Consider the following 25110-nt stretch of genomic DNA (forward strand, 5'->3'; position numbering starts at 1 on the left):
GGATGCAGATTCCAAAAAGGGTCTGGAGGCGTTGCCGTTTACCGGAGAAGTTCTCTTCGGTCCGGATCTGGATAAGATTGTGGCCACGCTGCCGGCAGCCAAATCGGCTTGTCGGCCGCTGCTCCTTCTGGTTCTGGACCATCGTCCTTTCGGTCATCTAGGGCCCAGGGCAGGCCCAAACCACAGTCGTTTCCTCGACAGGCTGGCCCTAAGAAATCGGCCAAGCCCCGGAAGCAGGCATGGAGTACCAGACGTCCGGCCCCCAAGCCAGATGACAAGCCTGCGGCCTGATGGTCCGGGCCTCCCTTTGGGGGATCCCAGGGTGGGAGGCCGCCTGCTGCAGTTCGCCCAGTGTTGGTCGGCCACTACGACAGACACTTGGGTTCTCGAGGTGGTCTCCCACGGGTACGCCCTCTCCTTCCGGCACAGACCCCCGGCGCGTTTCTTCACCACGGGTCTACCATCAGACCGGAACAAGGCTACGGAGCTGCGGAAGGTATTGCACACTATGCTCCAGGCTGGAGTTATAGTGCCTGTTCCATTCTCCCAGAGGGGCCAGGGTTTCTATTCAAATCTTTTTTTGGTACAGAAACCCAATGGGTCGTATCGTCCGATTCTCAACCTCAAAGCACTCAACAAGTCTTTGCGGGTTCCGAAGTTTCGGATGGAGACCCTACGGTCCATCATTCTGGCGCTGGAACCTGGGGACTACATGGTGTCATTGGACATACAGGACGCTTACCTGCATGTCCCTATTCTTTTGCGCCATCAACAGTTCCTCAGGTTTGCAATCCGCAGCGACCACTTCCAGTTTCGGGCGTTACCTTTTGGCCTGGCGACAGCACCACGTGTTTTCACCAAGGTGATGGCGGTCATGGCGGCTTCTCTGCGGCTGCAGGGAGTCCGCATGTTGCTGTACTTGGACGACCTGTTATTGGTGGCAGGATCTCCAGAGCTCCTGTTACGCCACTTGGACCTGACCATTGCACTGCTGCAACGGCACGGCTGGCTAATCAACTGGCAGAAGTCCACTCTAATCCCGTCTCGGAGGATTCTGCATCTTGGAGCCTTATTGGACTCGGGACAGCAAAGGATCTTCGTGACGGAGGACAAGATCTCTGCTTTACAGTCAAGGGTGCGCAGTTGTCTGCACAGCCGCCGGGTGTCCCTACACTCGGCGATGAGGTTACTGGGCTCCATGGTGTCGGTGTTCGACATGGTGGAATTCGCCCAGTTTCACTCCAGACTTCAGCAGCACCTGATCCTGTCCAAGTGGAACGGGCTGCCTTAGTCTCTGAAGTCCCAGACGATTGTGATCACCCCGGAGGTTCGCCTGTCCCTTGGTTGGTGGTTACAGACGACTCACCTCAACAAGGGACGTCCGTTCTGGGTTCCAAATTGGGTCCTGTTGACAACGGACGCCAGTCTTCGGGGCTGGGGAGCAGTTTCGGGTCCACACTTGTTCTAGGGCAGGTGGACGCCGACAGAAGCGGAGCTTCCAATAAATATCTTGGAACTCCGTGCGGTCTTCAATGCTCTCCAGCAGGCACATCGGTTTCTCCAGGGTCACCCGGTGCAGGTCCAGTCGGACAACGCTACCACCGTGGCCTACATAAACAGGCAAGGAGGAACTCGCAGTCGGGCGGCTCTCGTAAAGGTCTCTCGGATCCTGGTTTGGGCGGAGCGCAATCTTCCGGCCATATCAGCGGTCTTCATCCCGGGAGTGCTAAATTGGGAGGCGGACTTTCTAAGTCGCCAGGACGTTCATCCGGGGGAATGGTCCCTGCACCCGGACGTTTTTCAACTGCTGGTGGACAGGTGGGGTCTTCCAGAGATCGACCTCATGGCGTCCTGGCACAACAACAAGTTGCCGGTGTACGGGTCTCGCACAAGAGACGAAGGGGCGTCTCTGGTAGATGCTCTGTCCGTCCGGTGGATGTTCCGGTTCGCATACCTGTTCCCTCCGGTCTCCCTTCTTCCACGGGTAATCCGGAAATTCAAACAGGAAGGAGGGACGCTCCTGTTGATAGCTCCCGCGTGGCCCAGACAGCACTGGTTCTCAGACCTTCAGGGTCTGTCCGTGGACAGTCCTCTGCGGTTGCCGCTACGACCGGACCTTCTGTCTTCACCCGGACCTGACTCGGCTGTCTTTGACGGCGTGGCTGTTGAGACGGCCATGCTGAGGCCCCGGGGGTTTTCCAGCTCTGTGGTGCATACCATGTTGCGAGCTCGGAAACCGTCTTACGCGAGGATATACCATCGCATGTGGCATACGTTCTTCCAGTGGTGTCGACTGAGAGGTTATGCACCGCGGGAGTTTCGTCTGTCTCGGATTCTCGCCTTCCTGCAAGCGGGACTAGATCATGGGCTTCGCCTTGCTTCTTTGAAGGTACAGGTTTCGGCCCTATCTGTCTGGTTTCACCGTAGGATTGCTACAATCCCGGATGTGCGTACCTTTATGCAAGGTGTTCTCCGCATTCAGCCACCCTTTGTTCCACCTGTGGCGCCTTGGGATTTGGCTGTGGTCCTGAGGGCTCTCCAAGGACCGCCGTTTGAACCACTGGGCTCAGTGGATCTTAAATGGCTAACAGCTAAGACTGTTTTCCTTCTGGCTATTGCTTCAGCCAGACGTGTTTCTGATTTAGGGGCTCTTTCTTGTAGACCCCCTTTCTTGGTTTTTCATGGGAACAGGGCAGTGCTCCGCACTCGGCCCGAGTTTCTTCCCAAAGTTGTTTCCCAGTTTCATGTTAACGAGGAAATCGTTGTTCCGGCTTTTAACTCAACGGGTCTTTCCGTGGGTGAGGCCTCTTTGGATGTTGTGCGGGCCTTAAGGACTTATGTTGACCGCACTTCTTTGTTTAGGAAGTCGGACGCTTTGTTTGTCCTCTATGGCTTCCGTAAAAAGGGTTGGCCTGCTTCAAAGCAAACTTTGGCAGCCTGGATCCGTATGGCTATTTCTGAAGCTTATCTCCATGAAGGCCTACCGGTTCCTCCTTCTCTGAAGGCTCATTCCACTAGGTCTGTGGGTCCTTCGTGGGCAGCTCGACGTGGTGCCTCTGCAGTTCAGATCTGCAAGGCTGCTACGTGGTCTTCTGTCCATACCTTTGTGAGGTATTACAGGTTTGACACCTTCGCCTCTCAGGATGCTTCCTTCGGGCAGCGGATTCTCCTTTCTGCACAGGAGCGTCCCCACCCTTAAAGGATACTGCTTTGGGACATCCCCAAGGTATCCTGTGGATACCCTATGGACCCTGAAGTAGAAAATATGAGATATGGTAAGAACTTACCCTTGTTATCTCTATTTCTACGAAGTCTATAGGGTTCCACAGGACTCCCGCTCCTGTGCTGCAGATGGGCTTTGCTCTGGTCACCGGTTTTCCGTCTCCCTCTAGTGAGAATGTGATTCTTGTATGTGTCCAGATCTTTTTTCTCTCTCTTCCTTCTCCTCCTCCGGCCTATGGCTTGATAACTAACTGAGGTGCCTTGGCTCGGGGGCGGGGTATAGGAGGGGGACCCTAGTGCATCCTGGGAGGCTGAAAAGCTTAACTCTATGGTGCCCGGCGACTGACGTCACACCTATACCCCCAAGGTATCCTGTGGAACCCTATGGACTTCGTAGAAATAGAGATAACAAGTTCTTACCATATCTCATATTTTTAAATGGTCTCAATAGGTGATATTTAGCGTCTTTGAGCAAGTGGTGAATAATATTTTTTCCCAAAAAACAGTGGTAAATACTAAGTAGTCCCATCAAATTTGGGGTACATGAAAATGGATGCAAGCATATTTCAAAAAATCGCTAAAGTCAAGCATTAAAAAGCGTAAAAAAAACACACCTTCAGCAAACACCTGCAATCAACAAAACACCTCCCCCATACTTGCAGACCCCCCCCAAAGGCTATTTTGATAGTTTTTGAATTTGTACCTCCACCTTGAACTTTTTCGCCCACATTTTCAAAGTGCTTTTTTGGGGTGTCATTTGTTTGTTTTTTTTAAAGAGTTTTTTGACTCAGTATCAAGGGGGGGTGTACAAAAGGTGCAGAGTGGTTTCCGCCCCTCTGCACCCCAAAACCGCAATTCTGCACTTTTTCCACCGGGTTATCATAGGCAAAACTTTTTCGCCTATTACACTGCATTGCGTTTTCGCACTGGCGAAAAGACGCTACAATTGAATATGGGGATAAGTGAAAAATGCTAAAATGATGTCATCGGCGAAAAAAATCGCCGAGAACGGGTATTCGCAGCCTAATTGAATACGGATAACCAGAGAGAAAAAGAAACAGGTGGAGGGTGCCAAAAAAAAATGTGGGAATCAGGATATTAAATAAATATTAATAAGTAAAAGTCTCGCAGGACTGCTGCTTCTAAAGAGGTGCTGAACCTCACAGAGTAACCTTAATAGAGGAAAAGAAAGAAGTGCAGTGCAACTGACAGTATATATAAAAAGGCTATTTAATAATCAATAAATAAATTATAAATAAACTGTAGGAGTCAAGTTCAGAAATAAACAATCAGCAGTAATTAGATAAATGAATATAGAACATATATAGATGAAATCAGAATTTATGCCAAAAATAAGCAGCTGTATATGCCAAAGATCAGATCCTTACAAAGGTAAAAGAGAATTTAAGGTTGTAATCACAATAAAGGATCTGATAAAAAACACAGTAGACAGTGGTAGATACAATGTATCGTAGAGTCTCATGGATGGGACTTTGGGGAATGTAACCACTTGTTGCTATATCCGGTTATAATCCAAAGGCACTGAATGTGGTAAATAACAATTTACAGGTCTCATCACAAGTGATTACTTTATGAAACAGGTTTGGATCTGTGTCAAGTTGCTGCAGAATGTCAACACAACATTCCTTACTAAAAATATCAAATTGACACGTTCAACTTTTAAACTTAGCATTTTTTCGGCACTCTACAGAAAACACAACCAAATTAAATGGCGACTCAATCAACTGAAAGTCAGAGTGTTGCTGCTTGTCATGCAGGTTCAGACAAGTTCAAGGTTAATCCGTATGCAGTTAGAACTGGTTCTGACTTCTTTGTTAACTAGGTGGAATCACAGTCTCGTTATTTTATAGACATACCTCGTAGATACGGAGTGCACAAACTACATACAGGGAGACTTCACCTACAGAAAGATCTGAAGCCTGAAAAGCTGGAACAATTTCTTCATTTACATGAAAACAGGAAACTACCTTAGGAAGGTAACCTTCTCTTGTACTAATAACAGCTTTGTCCTGGTGAAAAACAGAAAGTGCTGCCAAATCAGACTCTGCAAGCAGAAGAGAAAGCGAGAAGAAAAATTGTCTTCGCTGTCAACCACTTCAAATCTGCAGAGTGTAGAGATTCAAATGGAGGAGCTTGTAGCCCCTTAAGAACCAAAGACAAATCCCACGGTGCTACCGGTGGAACAAATGGAGGCTGAACTCGCAGAACTCCTTGGAAAAAAATTCTAACATCTGGTAATTAGGCAATCTTCCTCTGGAACCAGACTGACAGTGCAGAAACCTGCATTCTCAAAGTAGCCAAGCAGTCTAAACCTGCCTGGAGAAAGCCAATATCCTGGAAATCCTCAACACCTTAGGATCATACTTTCTATGGGAACACCATTGACCAAAAGAATGCAGAACTCTGTAATATATGCAGGCAGAGGCAGGCTTCCGTGCCCTAAGTATCATTTGAATTACAAAATTGGAAAAACCTTTTGTTCTTAGGATGGAAGATTCAAGAGCCACGCCATCAAAGCCAGACGAGGTATGTTCGGATGCTGGCAGGGACCCTGCGCGTTAGCAGATTCTGCCATAGAGGAAGAGGATACGGATTGTCTATGGACAGATTCTGTATGTCGGTGAACCAATGGCGCCTTGGTCAAGCCAGAGCCACCAGTATTAAAGTTCCGCCTTCCTGCTTGAATTTCCTAAGAACTCTTGGGAGGAAGATCAGAAGAGATACGCCAGCTTGAAGTCCAATTGTACTGCCAGTGCATCCACGAAGGTTGCTGATGGGTCTATTGACCTGGACCCCTACCTGGGGACCTTGTGACGTGACGCCATGAAATCTCTTTCTGGTAGACCCCATTTGTTTACCAAGAGCTGAAACACTCTCGGATGGAGAGATTATTCTCCGGCATGTATGTCCTGGCGACTTAGGAAGTCTGCGTCCCAATTGAGTACTCCCTGTATGAATATTGCCGAGATGGCCGGAAGATGACGTTCTGCCCAAATCAGAACCCTTGTCACTTCTTTCATGGCTGCGTAACTTCTTGTGCCTCCCTGATGATTGAGGTAGGCTACTGTTGTCGCATTGTCGGACTGGATCTGGACCGGCTTGCCCTGGAGCAGGTCCTGTGCCATGACAAGTGCTTTGTATACTGCTCGCAGTTCCAGAATGTTTATTGGCAGATGACTTTCCTGATTTGTCCACCTTCCCTGCAAGGTGTGACGACCTGTCACTGGTCCCCATCCACTGGAGTCTGTGGTGAGTAGCACCCAATTTTGAATCCAGAATGGGCAGCCTTTGTTTAGACAATCCTTTCTCAGCCACCACACAAGGGAGTGACGAACCTCGGGAGTAAGAAGGATCCTCTGAGATTTTACTTGGTGATAATGTTCCTTTCCCCCCCTTCCCGCACCCTAACCCTTTCTGGGGGGGTTGCCTAACCCTAAACCACCTGGGGAGGCTCCTAAACCTAACCCCCCCATCCCTGAGATAAGCTAATACCTGCAGCCTCTTCGTTCGGGATGGCAATGGTAGGTATGCCGGATGTCGCTATCCTGATGTCTTCGGGATAGCAGCGTCTGCATTATGTTGGGCGTTGGTATATCGACGCCCGGGATACCGTCCGCCAGCATTTTCAACGTATCCTGTTTATCATGACTTAAATAATTGAATAGGTCAAGGGCGCAAAGTAGATATTTAAAGGTGTCTTGAAATATTTGCAGAATCCCATGTACCACAATTCAGACGTAGAAATTTCTCAGATATTCACTATAGCTAGTCAAACAATAAGGAACAAAATACAAAAAAACAGCAAGAAATACCCCCAGACCACAGTCTCGCTGTACTTAAAAGCAAATGTTTGATCTTGAAAAAGCAATGATAGCGACAATAGCAGCGACAATAAAAAAGCAATGGCATTGTTCGAGGGAGTAGGTAGATGAGCTCACAATTTGCAACTGGTATACCAGTACCTGGTATCTTTTCCGCCCACTAGCGTAGAGCCTGAACATGCTTTCTCCTGAGCCGGGTATATACAGTAGGTAATAAAATTAAAAGCAGATATAGCAATGATACTCTGGACACCCTGCTTTTTCTTAGCTCTCACTTTCAGAAAAAAAAAATAATTAAAAATTGTGTAGGATAATGCAGTTTGCATTACAAAAATCTATTCAACAGCAAGACCCCCCTCCCCCCTCGATCTCCCTTAATGCTATATAGTTTAGATATGGCAGTTGATGTTGCGGACTCGGGCTCGCACTATTTTATTTCACTTTATCCATTCACCATTGTATAAAGTGTTAAGCTAGTTACACATGTAAAGATTTTCTGACCAACCATCCAACTAGTTAATTGAAATGAAAAATCTGGTAACGTATGAGAGTAAATGATGATCAGCAATTTGCTCCTAAATGCCAGAAAACAGATGAAAATGGTCGTCAGACAAGTTTGTTAAATGTTTGCTCTAAATATTTCGTTCAAGCAACAGTTTTTGTCCATTTTCCGGCATTTGGGAGCAAATAGCTGATTGTCATTTGCTTTCATACCTTACCAGATTTTCATTCCAACCAATCACTTACACGCCGGAAAAGCCGGGTCTATGCAGACCCGACTCCGGTGTGAGCGGCACCGACTCTGGAATATCCCGATTCGGTGCCGACAAAATTCCGGGTCTGATCCGGATAGGAACCATGTTCCAATTCCGGGTCAGACCTGGAAGTTTGGTGGAAAAGGGGTATTAGTGATTGGTATAGGCCCCCCATACATCAGATGACGTATTGTCCGATCCTTCGATGGGATCGGAAAGGCCGGTCGGAAATGCAGCGGTTTTTCTTTGGAGGATTTATGTGCAGTCTTGCAAACCACAGCGACATTAATCGCCAGTTTTGTAACACTTGCCATTTGAAAAAATCTGTGATAGTGGTATCAACCATGTGGTTTAAAAATGCTCTTTTATGTGCAGGTTGGCAATGTGACAGCGTCCAAACCAAGCATAAAAACTGCACTTTAGTACATTTCCCTCAATAAGTGGTTTAAATATTATAATATGTGGATAGTAACATCCCGATTCCCGGAAGCAGGCAGAGCGCTATCGAACGCTATCCATTTTGCCCTTCCTAACAGGCTCCTATGTCTCCACCTGTTAATGTCTCAGGTAACTGCGATACATTCCGCCCAACCTCACAATTACTACGGCAACTGGCCATGGCCACCAGCCCGCAGCTGTGCTATTCCCGTCTTTGCCTGGTCACATGACTGCCCAGGCTCCGCCCTCACTCAGCCGCAGCTCGCGAGAGTTTGTCAGACACCAAGTTCCCCCCTCGGCTGCTGCACAAGTGATACGGTGAGAGGATGCACGTGATTGGGGTTGCTAGGAGACAGATAAACTGCAGGAAGTGGAGGCAGGAGGCTGAGGGGTGAGTAGCTACATCGTAATGTAATTTGCTGTACATGTACTTATCCATGTCTGCCTCGTCATACGTGTGTACATGTAATGTTCTGCAGCAGGAGACGGGTATTGATGTCTCAGTGAGGGGGGAACGCAGGCCTTTTACTCTGCGAGGGATAGTTACATTACTCACCATCAGGGCATCATCTGCTGTATTTTATGCTGAAGTTCATTGCATAAATCAGAATATCTCAAATGGTCAGCGACTTAAGATGGGACCTGGGTACACAATACAATTAGTGATCATGCCGACAATGCAATGCAATGCAACAATACATTGTGCGCGCTGTACACGATACATGATTTGGTATACAATGGCTCAGTGTATCGTTACATGCTGCACGTAACAGCACCGGGTCATTAATTGCATCGTCCCATCTGTCGTGCAGAACAGCAGATGGGACAATGCGATGAATGACTGTCATTCACACTATACGTGTACGATCTATCATTTCGCTCCGCGTCGGAACGATATATTTTATAGTGTGTACCCGGCTTAAGGCCCCCATACACGGTGCGATATAGCAGCCTATCCAATGGATTGGTGCAATATCGCTATATCGTAATGTGTGTGGGCGTGATATCGGCCAGTGCGCGCTCCCATGGGGTCGTACATCGCACCTCCCAGATCTTGCGGCCACCATACACTGTGCTATATGCACCTTACGACGCGACGGCCGATCCGATGGCCGACATACCGGGCGGTCCCCACACACAGAGCGATCCGCTACCCGACCGCCGGTATGCCGGCACTCCCCCACCCGTATAGCGGTGCATGGGATCGTACATCGTGTCCCCAGATCAAGTGAACATGCAGAAAGAACTGAAGGTGCAATGTACGACCCCACGGGAGCGCACACTAGCCGATAACATGCACACGGTACGATATAGCAGCGATATTGTACCAATACGTTGAATCAGCTGCTCTATCGAACAGTGGGGGTCATTCAGACCCGCTCGCGAGCGCAGGATGCTCGCAAGCGGGTCGATGGTGCCGAATTGCGCATGCGCACGACGGAGGGAGCTCCGTCGTGCGCATGCGCGAGACCCGAATAGCGACGGCCAAGCCGTCGTCATAGGTCTCGCACCAAAGGGGGCGCGCTGTCGATGGTGAGTGACAGCACGCCCCCTTTGGTGGGCGTGCCGGGGGCGTGGCTGCCAGACGGAGGCGTTCCCATGGGAATGCCTACCGTCTGAGTACGGCCCCACTGACATCACTAGTGATGTCAGTGGGAGTGATTTTGGCTCTGATAGAGCCAAAATCACTCCAGGGGTTGCGGTCACCGAGACCCTACCGCAGGTTCTCATCGCAAGCCCGATGGCCGCGATGGTCTTGACCATCGCGACCATCATCATGGACGCTCGCTATAGCTGTGGGTGGTAACCCACAGCTATGCGAGCGTCCATGAGGCCGCTCCAAGTTGAGGGAGGAGGGCCTGATTCAGAGCGAGCGCTCTGGTCAGAGCGTCCGGCTCTGAATCAGGCCCAGTGTATGGGGGCCTTTACTGCATGTTCACTTGATCTGGGGTGATGTACGATCCCATGCAGCGCTATATGGGTGGGGAGGGGGGGTGCCGCATATCGGGCGGTCAGGCAGCAGATCGCTCCTTGTGTGGGTACCCCCCGATATGTATTGGCTCCTTTTGTTTATATTTTATCGATCAAACAATGCTTATATTATTAAACACGTGTGGTGAAATCTTCTATATAGTAATGCTCAGTGAGCTGTCCCATCTCTGTCATGCTCAGTGGGAGCGGGGGTTGACCACACATTGGTAGCTAAACGTGGAGGAGAAAAGCAGCAGATCACAGCCAGCTCCATTGCTTTCAAAAGCTAAACCACTGTTCTAAATAAATGCATAGTCACTTTTTACAGCTGATTATTCCGCCATATTGTCTATTGTAATTCATTTTCTAACTTAAATTTAATATCCCTCTTCTTTTTCCCCAGAATTGATAGTAGGTATGGCGAGCAACCAGAGACCCCCATCAGCCCGCCCTGTTTCAAGGGGAGTCATTGGTTCTATTCCAAACAGACCTCCGAGTGGAATCCGTGGTCCTCCCACAGCAGGCAGGATTTCAACTGCAGTAGGTGTCTACTATAGCTCGTCATGCTATTTTAAACAAATATTGTGTGACTGAGGTTTCTTAGAGATCATTTTCATCATATATCCATTCCAAGCTCTCCTGATTGTCGAGGGGCCTTTACAGACCATGCAATGGTTGAACACACTGGTAACTTCTGGAGTCCCGGACATGGGTCTCCATTGTTCTGTTAGCTGTTGGAAGGAGAACCCTTTTTTTTTTTTTTTAATAAAATATTTTAGGTGGAGATATTTTTTTAAACTAGCCGCTTTAATGTCACTGTTACGGTGCATACACTCGGTCAGCTTTTGTGTCAGATCTGAACAATAACTATTTTAAAAATCGTTTAATCTTTCATATCTGAAAGAAAATCTGACACGTCAGCCTGCAACAATGAACGATGTGCGTTCCCGCATGTCAGATAACGCTATCTGACATCTGATGTGTTTGCAGTTAGATTTGGACGATTCCATTCAATTTAATACTGTCTGAAATCGTTCAATCATTCAAATCGTTGGTAAAATCGTTCATCTGACAGATCTGACTGTGTGTATGCACCATTACCCAGATCCTTCACTTTATTTTTCCTCTTCTTCACACTTCGGCAGCTCACATTTTATTTCTCGCTGTGTTTCATCACATTGTTGCAGCCTGGTTCATAAAATGATTCATGTTATTTTATGCGTTTTTTCTCGGTATATATTTACACTTGCTATTATCTAAAAAGAAGGATCTCTCTGAAGTATTGCATGTATCCTAAAATGTTTCCAGTTATCTCTTAGCATAAGACTCTTCCACAAAGAAGCTTCCTTCCACCATTTAAGAGAGAGAATAACCCACGTTTCGCTACGCGCTGATCCAAATTAAACAAATAGCCAGAGCTGGAATTGTAGCTAGATGGGGTGTCACATAAGTTATTTGCAAATGTATCTAAAATCTACATGCACAGAACAGTTTTTAAAGGGGGTATTCTACATTTGGGCAAGTTTAATTAATTAGTTTGCACAAACCCTCTGTAATCTATTGCTAATCCATTGTTTTGCCGGATATATATATGTACCCTTACATTATTAATGCATAGTTTATTGCCATTGCCCTTGAATAAAACCGCATACTGGTCAGAGGATTCAGTTGTATATGCACAGAGTAGAACTGAACCTTGTCTTATCTAACAGCGATGAAAACAAACTACACTGCCTATAATGCAATATATAATATACAAAGACTTTTGCGAAAAGCAAAGAATGAAGGCAGACATATAATACAATGGGGCAGATGTATGAAGCTCTGGAAAGTGATAAAGTGCAGAGTGATAAACGACCAACCAATCAGCTCCCAACTGTCATGTTACAGGCTGTGTTTGAAAAATGACAGGTGGGAGCGGATTGGTTGGTCATTTATCACTCTGCACTTTATCACTTTCCACAGCTTCATACATCTGCCCCAATGTATTAAAAAATATATTTTGTCGAGGATGTCAAAGTGAATGGATTTAATTTCTGACACCTTACAGAACAGAATTACCTATTAAACATCTGCAATTCTTAAATTGACACTGCAGTAGATGATTCCAGTGGCCTGATTTTCAAACTGATGTTAAACATCACTAGTGTTTTTCTTTTGTTGACTGTATTTAAAAAGTGCGAATGAGACGCTCCGAGACAAGTAGCTTATCGTTTTTCTCTTTAAATTTTGTGTTCGTCACAGATAAAAGCCGCTCACTGTGTACCAGAGACGATAGGCTGCTACTTTAACTGCACAATAATTGGTTTTACACGGCTACAAAGTCGCAGATGAAGCACAAGCAAACTCGGTGTGCAGAAAGCAACGGCCACTCACATCTTAGCCCTTTTTACTCAGACTCCTACTCCGTCGCACACACAGATGTGCAAATGTCGCAAACCCCAGTGGTCAGTGTACGCTAGTAATGCAGTTTTGACACTTGCAGTTGATTTATTTAGAGCGAAAAAGACGCTCGGTGCAGCCTAGTCGCATGGGACCTGGCGCAATGAGAGAGGTTATTTGAAGCGACAGTATAAAAGGATACATCTGTATAAAATATTTTCTTTTTAATCCTTGCAGATGCCACCTGGCACTGCCAGGCCTGGTACTCGTGGAGGACCACAGGGCACAGGAGGAGTGTTGTCAGCTCAAATAAAAGTAGCTGACCGACCAGTGACTCAGCAAGGCCTGAGTGGAATGAAAACTGGAATGAAAGGTAAAAGACATAGACAGAAGTAATGCTATTGTCGTGTATACTTTTCCTTTATCATGCCTCCGCTTCCAGGACTCTTTATTGTTTCTCTCTAGCAGCATGCAGTTTGCACCACTGTTGGGTTATCGCTTTAACATTGTATTGGCTCCTTTTGTTAGTAAAAGCTGCATAAGGTACTACTGATTTAATTCACACTGTAGAACCAACAAAATAAGTGATAGCCAGGAAATCCTAAGTGCGCCATATAAGAATAGAAAAGTAGAATATGTCTACAGGTAGGAGTATTCAAACTGGAATAGTTTCACTATATTTAATTTTCTAAGTCTGTTAATTAGTAGGTATAATGCACTAGTTAATGGGCTTCATATAACAACCCTAAAATGAAGACAATACATTATAATTAATAGATTTGTATACTTTGAGAAAATGAGACAAAACAAAAGGAAGAAGCATTGCTCAAAAGAGCTTTAAATAAATGTATTTGGGTGTAAAGGAAATCTAAAGCAGCCACCCTTGGTGATTGTTTTGGCAGCTGGTTAATTTTCACTGTAGTTCTACAGCATAACCAACATTCAAATGAAAAACTGAATCTTGAATAGACTAGATGGGAGATATTGTTGGCCTATGATCACAACACCCTGTGTGTTCACAGATAGAAAACCGTGTGCCACTTGCAATCTGCTTGTTCTGCCCACCCACTGTGCGAATTAATCTATGACAATTTTAGCCTTTATATAAGCATGTTTACAATAGGATCATAAAGTGTGTGGCCACCTTTATGGAACCCCAAGTCTTAATCTAACAGGTTTACAGGTACTTTCACCAGTTAAATAAACTTTCAAGTAACATTTTAATTTATCTGAAGTAATCAGGGTGAGTTAACATAGAAAGTTTCAGAATGCAATTTGGTAAGATATTATTTCTATAATGTTTAATTAGTTTGAATTAAGTAATATAGGGGTCTCTGGGTCTCATTCAGAACCGCTCGCGAGCGCAGGACGCTTGCAAGTGGGTCGATGGTACCCAAATGCGCATGCGCGAGACCCGGTGAGCGACAGGGAAGCCGTCGCTCGGGGTCTCGCACCAAAGGGGGCATGCTGTCGATGGTGATTGACAGCACGCCCCTTTGGTGGGCGTGGCAGGGGCGTGGCTGCCCAGACGGAGGCGTTCCCATTGTAACGCCTACCATCTGGGTCCGGCCCCACTGACATCACTAGTGATGTCAGTGGGAGTGCTTTTGGCTCTGATAGAGCCAAAAGCACTCCAGGCCTTGCGGCAACGAGACCCTACCGCAGGGTCTAGTCGCAAGCCCGATGGTCGCGATGGTCTTGACCATCGCGACCATCATCATGGACGCTCGCATACGCTGTGGGTGGTCACCCACAGCTATGCGAGCGGCCAGGAGGCCGCACCAATTTTAGGTAGGCCGGCCCTGATTCAGAGTGAGCGCTCTGGTCAAAGCGTCCGGCTCTGAATCAGGCCCTCTGTACTAAGCCATAGAGAGAGATAATTTGGCCATCACTGCTTGTGCTGGAGTCTGGACTTAGAGGGAGGGCCAGCTAAATAGGAAAAAACCCACATCGCTGTGCCTCTGCCTTTTGATGGTGGAGAACCATCAGATCTCTGCCATTGATGGCAAATCCATCGACCATCAGTGGCAAAACCATCCACTGTCTGTTGCAAACGTTGCTAACCATCCCTATGTCAAGAATAAAGGAATTCCATTTTTATTTTTTTATTATTATTATTTTCTATGGTGGTCTCATGTCAGTACCTATTTTTTGCAGTGAAGGTTGACTTAAGTACTTGGTATCCTAAGCATAAATGTCCTAATAGTCATAGGGTAACAATACTTAAAACAGTGATAGTAATTATATAAAACTTATATTCATATTTTTTTATACTTTAGGTCCACAGAGACAAATTATGGACAAATCTTACTTTCTTGGGCTCCTTCGGTATGTTAAGGACAATTTTTTTGCAGCATTTCTTTTTTTAAGTATTGTAACATTTGTTGAACCTCGGCATGTGCTGTTCTACAGGTCTGATTGTGGATTTTGTTATTTTAATGCACCCCTGTGCATTAAGGTTTGCATCAATGCATTCACATTGTACTTGTTATACAATACTCCTCTTACTTCCTTAGTCAGAGTTTCTCTTATAGCCGCTGTAACACAAAACCAGTTATGAGCGATATAATTCTTTTTTTCCTGCAGCCACAAGGTTTTTCCTATTCAATACATTGCACCTGCTCTGGGGCTATGAGAAATAAGCCGTGTTAATTCCTATTGAAATTACCTACGCTGAATTTCTCACAAAGTCAGTGAAAATCCCTATTTTAAGTGTAAAATGTCAGGACTTGCTTCTGAACCCATTGGACACCCCCCCCTTCTTTGACCAATTAGGCAATTAGGAAGTTTCCAGATAGCTTAATTAGTCCAACAATTTCATGTCACTATTGAGATGAGGAGGCCTCAAATTACCCCAAAATAAAGATTTTGTTTATGCACCCCAAATGTAATTACAATATTGAATCAAAAAATAAATAGATTTTTAGCTAACACTTTTCCACTGCTCCATAGTCCAGTGTCAGTGTGCTTTACACCACTCCATCCAATGCTTGGCATTGGTCTTGGTGATGTGAGGCTTGCATGTAGCTGCTCGGGCATGGAAACCCATTCTATTAAAGTCCCGCCACACAGTTTTTGTGCTTACATTAATGCCAGTGGAAATTTAGAACTCTTCAGCTATGGAATCAGCAGAACGTTGGCGACTTTTACGCACCGTGCACCTTAGCAGTTGTTGACCCTGCTCTGTAATTTTACGTGGTCTTCCGCTTCGTGGCTGAGTTGCTGTTCCACTTTCTAATAATCTCACTTGCAGTTGACCGTAGAATATCCAGCAGGGATGAAATTTCAAGAACCGTCTTATTGCAAAGGTGGCATCCTATCACAGTATCACGCCTCAAGTCACTGAGCTCGACCCATTTTGTATGACAAATGTTTGCAAATGGAGACTGCATGGCTAGGTGCTTGATTTTATACACCTGTGGCAACGGGTCTGATTGAAACACCTCAATTCAATAATTAACAGGTGTGGCCAAATACTTTTGTCCATATAGTGTCTTTAGATATTGAAAGAGTTTTGTCAGTACAGTTTTTTATTTTTGTGGTCTTGTATGTTAGACTTTTTGGATCTGGTAACAAACAACCAACGTCACAGGGACTGGCAGAAGTCTAGGAACGTGTTGACAATTTATGGTGATTTGTGTGTATTCTGGACATGTTTCATTGGTGTATGTAACAGACTATGCATACAGATGGGGTATGAGGGATCTAGTTACTAAAAAGCCTCTCATTTTTGTGGACTTTAATGTCCTTAGCAAATTTCATTTGAACATTTTGTGTTCTTTCATAGACGCTCTGGTGTCCATACAGTACGTACAAGCATACCTCAATTACTATTAAAAACACAGTTGTCTTCAATGATATTACCAATATGTGGTTATTTTAAAAACTATTTCATAATGTAAAAGTCAGAAACTTTGATCACATGTGGATCACCAAAGTAATGGATGGCTTAAGTGTTTCCCGGGTTGTACTTCTCTTCTCCTAGGACAGATCAAGTACTGAGTTGTCAGATCCAGGATGCTTGTATAGGCAATACAACTTTCGGACCCAGGGAAGCTTATTGACCCATACTTGCTGACTTGCCGTCCAAACTGTAAAATTATCCGAATTGCAGCTTTGAACAGAAGGGCTATGATGACTTGATTCAATGCAAATGACGTCATCCAACACCAGTCGGGAAGTAGGCAGAATGTGCAGGGCAAGCCCCACTTAATTCAGGACTCTCCCGGACGTTTTGGGAGAGTTGACAAGTATGTGTTGGCTATTGTGGTTGCTGCATATTGAGCATTGTGGCTTTAAAGCTTGGGCTGTTGTCTCCAGTATTAAGAATTGATTCATTACATTATCCTTTCACTCTGGTAAACATATGCTATCTTTCACATATCGATCTACAGAAATGTCCTTACAAATATTTGCTGCAGTCGCGCCAAATAGCCCCTCTTGTGCCACGTCCTGTGAGACTCTGCTAGTGCTGGGTGTCTTTTTTGCCAAAAATGCGTGTAAGTCACAATGCGATTCGACTAGGACACACCAGCAGACTGTGCTGATTAATTTGATATGCAATACTTGTATATCTTTGTGCGACGGAGTCCCTGAATTTGTATACAATTTGCTGCAATGTAGTGGCCACAGCATTTTTTCATTCCAATTTCCATTGTGTTTCATATACAGGGGTCTATTTACTAAGCAGTGTTAGGAGACAGAGTGAAAAGTGATAAGAAAGTGATAAGGTACCAGCCAATCAGCTCCCAACTGTCATCTCACAGGCTGTGTTTGAAAAATGACAGTAGGGAGCTGATTGGCTGACACCTTATCACTTTCTTATCACTTTTCACTCTGTCTCCTAACACTGCTTAATAAATAGACCCCACAGACTCTGGTGCACACAGATATACAAGTGTCGCGGGTGTCGATTGAAACATAGACAGTAAAAAGGTCAACAATGTTTAGATAGACACCGGATTTTAGACAGACAAAAGGTCGACACACTAAAGGTTGGCAGGTACAAATGGTCGGAATGGTCAAAACGTCAACACAAAAATGGTTGACATGTTTTGTTTTGTTTTTTCTAACCCTATTCTTAACTCTATCCCTCCCTTTGGTCCCTAACCCTCCCTTTTGGTGCCTAACCCTAACCCTTCAGTAAGTGCCTAACCCTAAAAACAAAAACAAAAAAAAAGTGTCAACCATTTGTACCTGTCAACCATCTTACATTCTAGTGTGTTGATCTTTTGTCCCTGTCAACCTATTGACTGTCTAACATCTGGTGTCTATTTAGACATTGTCGACCTCTTTACTGTAGATATATAGACCGCATATAAGTGTCGCATATCAAATGAATCAGCACAGCAAATTGTAACTTTTTCAGGGAAAAAAAGACACCCAACGCTAGTAGAATTTCACGGGACCTGGCGGCTCACTCACGCCAGACAAGTCGCGCTGCGTGGTGAATTAAGGCTAGGGGCAAAATTTACTAAGCGGCAGTTTCTATTCTATTCTAAACCCCGGCGGTTTGGTGGCGGGTTCTATTCTGTTCTAAACCCCGGGGGTTTGGTGGTGGTTTTGCAGCGGTTTCTAAATGACAGCCCTGTTCTATTCTATTCTTAAATGTGTTTTGACTGCGGTTTGGTGGCGGTTTTGCTATCTGCAGGTTTACTAAGGCCAAAACCGCTGCAAAACTGCCATCAAAACACATTTTAGAATAGAACAGGGCTGTCATTTAGAAACCGCTGCAAAACCGCCACCGAACCCCCGGGGTTTAGAACAGAATAGAGCCCGCCACAAAACCGCCGAGGTGAAGAATAGAATAGAAACCGCCATCAAACCGCCGCTTAGTAAATTTTGCCCTAGATGTATGAGGACACATCTGTAGCTTTTGTGTTTTTTTGGGGGGGGTGATTTTTTTTTTTTTTTTTGCATAATACAAATATATTGGTTTTTTTCGCTCAACTTATCTTTGTTTTCTTTTCAGGAGCAAAATCGGTGAGCTTACTTTAGAAATGACCAAACTGAAGAAGGAAATTGATACATACAATCAGGAGACCTCTATATATCTGTCCTATGAGAAACGGCAAGTCATGTCTTATTACTTTTAGGAGCTGGACTTCTAGGAAGTGCGAATACTGTAAATAATGTGACATACTTAAGAAGCAGCTCGGTAATTTTCTTTTTTGATTTTTTTGGTTATTTACACTGCTATTAATGATTGATAATAATGCAAGTTGTTCCATAGTGTAATTGGATTGAGGCAGGGCGATGTAAATAAAGTACAACGTAAAATATAATTTTTTTTTTTTTTTTAAAGAAATGCTTTTTATAATTTAATGAAACACATTACAATTATTTGCTAGAGGTTAAAATGTAAGTATTAGAATTCTTCATGTAATAAAATAGAATCAAATGCTTTGTGGTGCATAGTAAAAGGAAAACATAGGGAACTGTCAACATATTGCTACAATTCTCCTGTCTTAATGGACAATAAAAATTTCTGTTGAAAATAAAAAAAGCCAAATAAAAAATATAGGTTTGTGAAATTAGGAAATTCAACAGTACAATTTTATTTTCAATTAAAAAAAAACAGCAGCTGTAAAATGTATATTGTATTGAAATGTAATCTAAAGCTGGGTGCACACTGAGCGATGTGTACCGAGCTGATATGTCAGCCCGACCAGTACACATCAGAACGATGTAATGAACGATTACTTGTTTTGTCCTTCATTACACTGCATAGCGCCGGATGCGATATAGTCATGGAGCGCACATATCGTGTTGGCTGCGGGCACTAAGCTCCTGACTGAGACGGAGTACAGGCACTTCCAAGTTCCAGCCCGGATGGACTCAATACAGCGGGAGCCCCCAGCCGGCACTCTGCACCCGGCTCCACACTTCCGGTGCTTCCAGCCCACGTGGGCTCTGACAGGCAGCCACGAAGCTTCTGAGTCAGGATGGAGTGCAGGCGCTTCCAGCCCCCACGGACTCAAGACAGCCCCCAGCCGGTACCACACTTCCTGCACCGCGCCGCCATGTTCGGGCACAGGCCAATGCTGCTATGCTGCCCTGCCGTACACATTTAAAAATGTAATCCCTCAACGCCTGTAGAGCGTAAAAACGAGCTATAGCGCGTATTTTGCAATCACTGGGGTGCAGGATGTGTGTATATATAGGGTGTGGGATGTACAGTATATAAAGGGTGTGTGTACATCAGGTGTGGGATGTATATACAGGATGCTGGATGTATATATAGTGTGTAGCATGTATACACTGTGTGTAGGGTGTATGTATGGGGTGTGTCTATATAGAGTGTGATGTATAGTGTATGTATGTATGTGTGTGTGTATGTGTGTGTATATATGTATATATATATATATATATATATATATATATATTAGGGGTGAGCGGGTTCGGATTTCTGAAATCCGAGCCCCCCCGATCCGAGGCAGATCCGAGTCAGGCTCGACTTTTCCCGCCTGACTCGGATCTGAAATCGAGGCAAAACGTCATCATCCCGCCTTCCGAGTCTCGCGGGTTTTGGATCCTATATAAGGTACCCGCGTCGGCGCCATTTTCTCACTCGGCTGTGGACAGTGAAGAGGGAGGGTGGGAGTTAGGGCTGTGTAGTGTAGTGTAGTGTAGTGTAGTGTAGTGCTGCTGTTGTCCACTACTTCAAAGTCCATAGGGGCTGGCTGTGTTGTGCTGTGCTGCTGTTGTTAATAGGGGCTGTGTCCACTACTTCAAAGTCCATAGGGGCTGGCTGGACTGTGTTGTGCAGTCAGTTCTCCATAGGGGCTGTGTCCACTCCAAAGTCCTGTGCAGTGTCCCAGTCCTAAAGGGGTGCTGTAGTGTTGTCCAGGGGGTGCTCTGTCCATCAGGGGTGCTCCCCCCAAGTGCTAAAAAAATAATATATTTTCTGTGTTTGTGAATTGTGTGCGCAGTAGCCGCACGTGCATCAACAAAGTAGTGCCAAGCGTGCGCCTGTGTCATAAGTAAAGGGCCGGCTGGCTTGACCGTTAAGGGTGCTGTAACCCCCGAAAGTACACTCCAGTCCAAACCAAAAAAAAAATTATTTTCTGTGTTTGTGAATTGTGTGCGCAGTAGCCGCACGTGCATCAATAAAGTAGTGCCAAGCGTGCGCCTGTGTCATAAGTAAAGGGCCGGCTGGCTTGACCGTTAAGGGTGCTGTAACCCCCGAAAGTACACTCCAGTCCAAACCAAAAAAAAAATTATTTTCTGTGTTTGTGAATTGTGTGCGCAGTAGCCGCACGTGCATCAACAAAGTAGTGCCAAGCGTGCGCCTGTGTCATAAGTAAAGGGCCGGCTGGCTTGACCGTTAAAGGGTGCTGTAACCCCCAAAGTACACTCCAGTCCAAACCAAAAAAAAAATTATTTTCTGTGTTTGTGAATTGTGTGCGCAGTAGCCGCATGTGCATCAACAAAGTAGTGGCAAGCGTGCGCCTGTGTCATAAGTAAAGGGCCGGCTGGCTTGACCGTTAAAGGGTGCTGTAACCCCCGAAAGTACACTCCAGTCCAAACCAAAAAAAAAATTATTTTCTGTGTTTGTGAATTGTGTGCGCAGTAGCCGCACGTGCATCAACAAAGTAGTGCCAAGCGTGCGCCTGTGTCATAAGTAAAGGGCCGGCTGGCTTGACCGTTAAGGGTGCTGTAACCCCCGAAAGTACACTCCAGTCCAAACCAAAAAAAAAATTATTTTCTGTGTTTGTGAATTGTGTGCGCAGTAGCCGCACGTGCATCAACAAAGTAGTGCCAAGCGTGCGCCTGTGTCATAAGTAAAGGGCCGGCTGGCTTGACCGTTAAAGGGTGCTGTAACCCCCAAAGTACACTCCAGTCCAAACCAAAAAAAAAATTATTTTCTGTGTTTGTGAATTGTGTGCGCAGTAGCCGCACGTGCATCAACAAAGTAGTGCCAAGCGTGCGCCTGTGTCATAAGTAAAGGGCCGGCTGGCTTGACCGTTAAAGGGTGCTGTAACCCCCAAAGTACACTCCAGTCCAAACCAAAAAAAAAATTATTTTCTGTGTTTGTGAATTGTGTGCGCAGTAGCCGCACGTGCATCAACAAAGTAGTGCCAAGCGTGCGCCTGTGTCATAAGTAAAGGGCCGGCTGGCTTGACCGTTAAAGGGTGCTGTAACCCCCAAAGTACACTCCAGTCCAAACCAAAAAAAAAATTATTTTCTGTGTTTGTGAATTGTGTGCGCAGTAGCCGCACGTGCATCAACAAAGTAGTGCCAAGCGTGCGCCTGTGTCATAAGTAAAGGGCCGGCTGGCTTGACCGTTAAAGGGTGCTGTAACCCCCAAAGTACACTCCAGTCCAAACCAAAAAAAAAATTATTTTCTGTGTTTGTGAATTGTGTGCGCAGTAGCCGCACGTGCATCAACAAAGTAGTGCCAAGCGTGCGCCTGTGTCATAAGTAAAGGGCCGGCTGGCTTGACCGTTAAAGGGTGCTGTAACCCCCAAAGTACACTCCAGTCCAAACCAAAAAAAAAATTATTTTCTGTGTTTAGCCGCACGTATATATCAAATCGATATAACATAAATGGAGGACCAAACTTTCTCCGATAAAAATAAAATAGAGAAAGATCAAGAACCACTTCCTCCTAGTGCTGAAGCTGCTGCCACTAGTCATGACATAGACGATAACATGCCATCAACGTCGTCTGCCAAGGCCGATGCCCAATGTCATAGTAGAGGGCACATACAATCCCAAATGGCAAAGTTCAGGAAAATGACCTTGAAAAAGACATTTAAATCAGCTGAAGAGAAACGTAAACTTGCCAATATGCCATTTACGACACGGAGTGGCAAGGAACGGCTAAGGTCGATCCCTAGTATGTTCATGACTAGTGGTTCAGCTTCACATGACGATGGAAGCCCTCCTCCCACTAAAAAAATCAAAAGAGTTAAGCTGGCAAAAGCACAGCGAAGAACTGTGCTTTCTAAGAAGATATCACAAATCCCCAAGGAGAGTCCAAGTGTGGTGGTTGCGATGCCTGACCTTCCCAGCACTGGACGGGAAGAGGTGGCTCTTTCCACCATTTGCACGCCCCCTGCAAGTGCTGAAAGGAGCACCCACAGTCCACTTGCTGATATGCAAATTGAAGATGTCACTGTTGAAGTACAACAGGATGAGGATACTGGTGTAGCTGGCGCTGAGGAGGAAGTTGGCGAGGAGGATTCTGATGGTGATGTGGTTTGTTTAAATCAGGCTCCGGGGGAGACAGTTGTTGTCCGTGGGATGAAAAAGCCCATCACGGTCATGCCTGGGCAGAAGACCAAACATTCCACCTCTTTGGTCTGGCAATATTTCTATCCAAATCCGGACAACAACTGTCTTGCCATATGTACCATATGTAAAGGTGAAATAAGTAGGGGTAGGGACGTCAACCACCTAGGAACATCCTCCCTTATACGGCACCTGCAGCGCGTTCATAAAAAGTTACTGTCAAGTTCAGAAACTTTGGCTAAGACCGTAAGCAGTCCAGGGACACCTAAATCCCGTTGTCCTGTTGTATCCAAGCGCCTGCAAACCACACCGTCAACTCCCTCCTCGTCAATTTCCTCCTTAGTCAGGATCGGAAGTAGTCCTGCAGGCCATGTCACTGGCATGACTGACTCTCCTATCCGGGATTCCTCTGGAGGATCCTGCATTGCTACGCCTACTGCTGCCGCTGCTGCTGTTGCTGCTGCTGGGAGTCGTTCATCATCCCAGAGAGGAAGTAGGAACACCACTACTTTTACTAAACAATTGACCCTCCAACAGTCCTTAGCGAGGAGGATGAAGTACGACAGCAGTCATCCTGAAGCAAAACGTATAACTGAGGCCTTGACTGCTATGTTGGTGTTAGACGTGCGTCCGGTATCCGCCATTAGTGCAGTGGGATTTAGACAATTGATGGAGGTAGTGTGTCCCCGGTTCCAAATCCCGTCTAGATTCCACTTCACTAGGCAGGCGATACCGAGACTGTACAGAAACGTCAGAAAAAGTGTCCTCAGTGTCCTGAAAAATGCCGTTGTACACAATGTCCACTTAACCACGGACATGTGGACAAGTGGAACAGGGCAGACTAAGGACTATATGACTGTGACAGCCCACTGGGTAGATGTATCACCTTACGCAGCAACAGCATCAGCGTCACCAGTAGCAGCATCTCAGAAACGCCAGCTCGTTACAAGGCAGGCTACGCTGTGTATCACCGGTTTCAGTAAGAGGCACACCGCCGACAACCTCTTAGAGAAACTGAGGGAAATCATCGCCCAGTGGCTTACCCCACTTAGACTCTCCTGGGGATTTGTGATATCTGACAACGCCACCAATATTGTGCGGGCATTACATCTGGGCAAATTCCAGCACGTCCCATGTTTTGCTCACACAATAAACTTGGTGGTGCAGAATTTTCTGAAAAGCGACAGGGGCGTGCAGGAGACGCTTTGGGTGGCCCGAAAAATTTCTGGCCACTTTCCCATTCAGCGACTGCGTGCCGAAGACTGGAGCGCCAGCAAACACTCTTGAACCTGCCCCGCCATCACCTGAAGCAAGAGGTTGTGACGCGGTGGAACTCAACCCTCTATATGCTTCAGAGGATGGAGGAGCAGCAAAAGGCCATACAAGCCTATACATCCACCTATGACATAGGCAAAGGAGGGGGTATGCACCTGACTCAAGCGCAGTGGAGAATGATTTCCGTGTTGTGCAAGGTTCTCCAGCCCTTCGAACTTGCCACACGTGAAGTCAGTTCAGACACAGCCAGCTTGAGTCAGGTCATTCCCCTCATCAGGCTTTTGCAGAAGCAGCTGGAGAAAGTGAAGGAGGAGCTAAGACGGAGCGATTCCGCTCGGCATGTGGGACTTGTGGATGAAGCCCTTCATTCGCTTTGCCAGGATTCCAGGGTGGTCAATCTGTTGAAATCAGACCACTACATTTTGGCCACCGTGCTTGATCCTAGGTTTAAAGCCTATGTGGTGTCTCTCTTTCCGGCCGACACAAGCCTGCAGAGGTGCAAAGACCTGCTGGTGAACACACTGTCAGCTGAAGCGGAACGTGACACGTCAACGGCTCCTTCTTCATTTTCTCCCGCAACTGGGGCTGCCAGGAAAAAACTTAGGTATCCTAAGCAACCCGCTGGCGGTGATGCAGGGCAGGCAGGACCAAGTTTGGACATCTGGTCCGGACTGAAGGACCTGGCAACAATTTCTGACATGTCTACTGTCACTGCATATGATACTGTCACCATTGACAGAATGGTGGAGGATTACATCGGTGACAGCATCCAAGTAGGCATGTCAGACAGTCCATACCTGTACTGGCAGGAAAAAGAGGCAATTTGGAGGCCCCTGTACAAGCTGGCTCTATTTTACCTGAGTTGCCCCCCCTCCACTGTGTACTCCGAAAGAGTGTTTAGTGCAGCCGGGAACCTTGTCAGCGAAAGGCGTAGGAGGTTGCTTCCACAGAATGTGGAGAAGATGATGTTCATCAAAATGAATTATCAG

General features: G+C 46.0%; 1 protein-coding gene across 1 annotated transcript in view; it reads left to right on the forward strand.

Annotated features, from left to right (window-relative positions):
• Positions 1-8506: 8506 nt before the first annotated feature.
• Positions 8507-25110, forward strand: part of IFT74 (intraflagellar transport 74) — a 112433-nt gene continuing 95829 nt past the window's right edge. Inside the window, exons 1-5 of the mRNA XM_088472650.1 lie at positions 8507-8648; positions 10632-10768; positions 12848-12983; positions 14890-14938; positions 18582-18680. Coding sequence (XP_088328776.1) covers positions 10646-10768; positions 12848-12983; positions 14890-14938; positions 18582-18680 — 407 coding nt within the window. The 5' untranslated portion in view covers positions 8507-8648; positions 10632-10645. The remainder of the gene's footprint in view (positions 8649-10631; positions 10769-12847; positions 12984-14889; positions 14939-18581; positions 18681-25110) is intronic.

Source organism: Taudactylus pleione, unplaced genomic scaffold (assembly GCF_031769625.1).
Source record: "Taudactylus pleione unplaced genomic scaffold, aTauple2 ptg000127l, whole genome shotgun sequence".
In the NCBI taxonomy this organism is placed as follows: domain Eukaryota; kingdom Metazoa; phylum Chordata; class Amphibia; order Anura; family Myobatrachidae; genus Taudactylus; species Taudactylus pleione.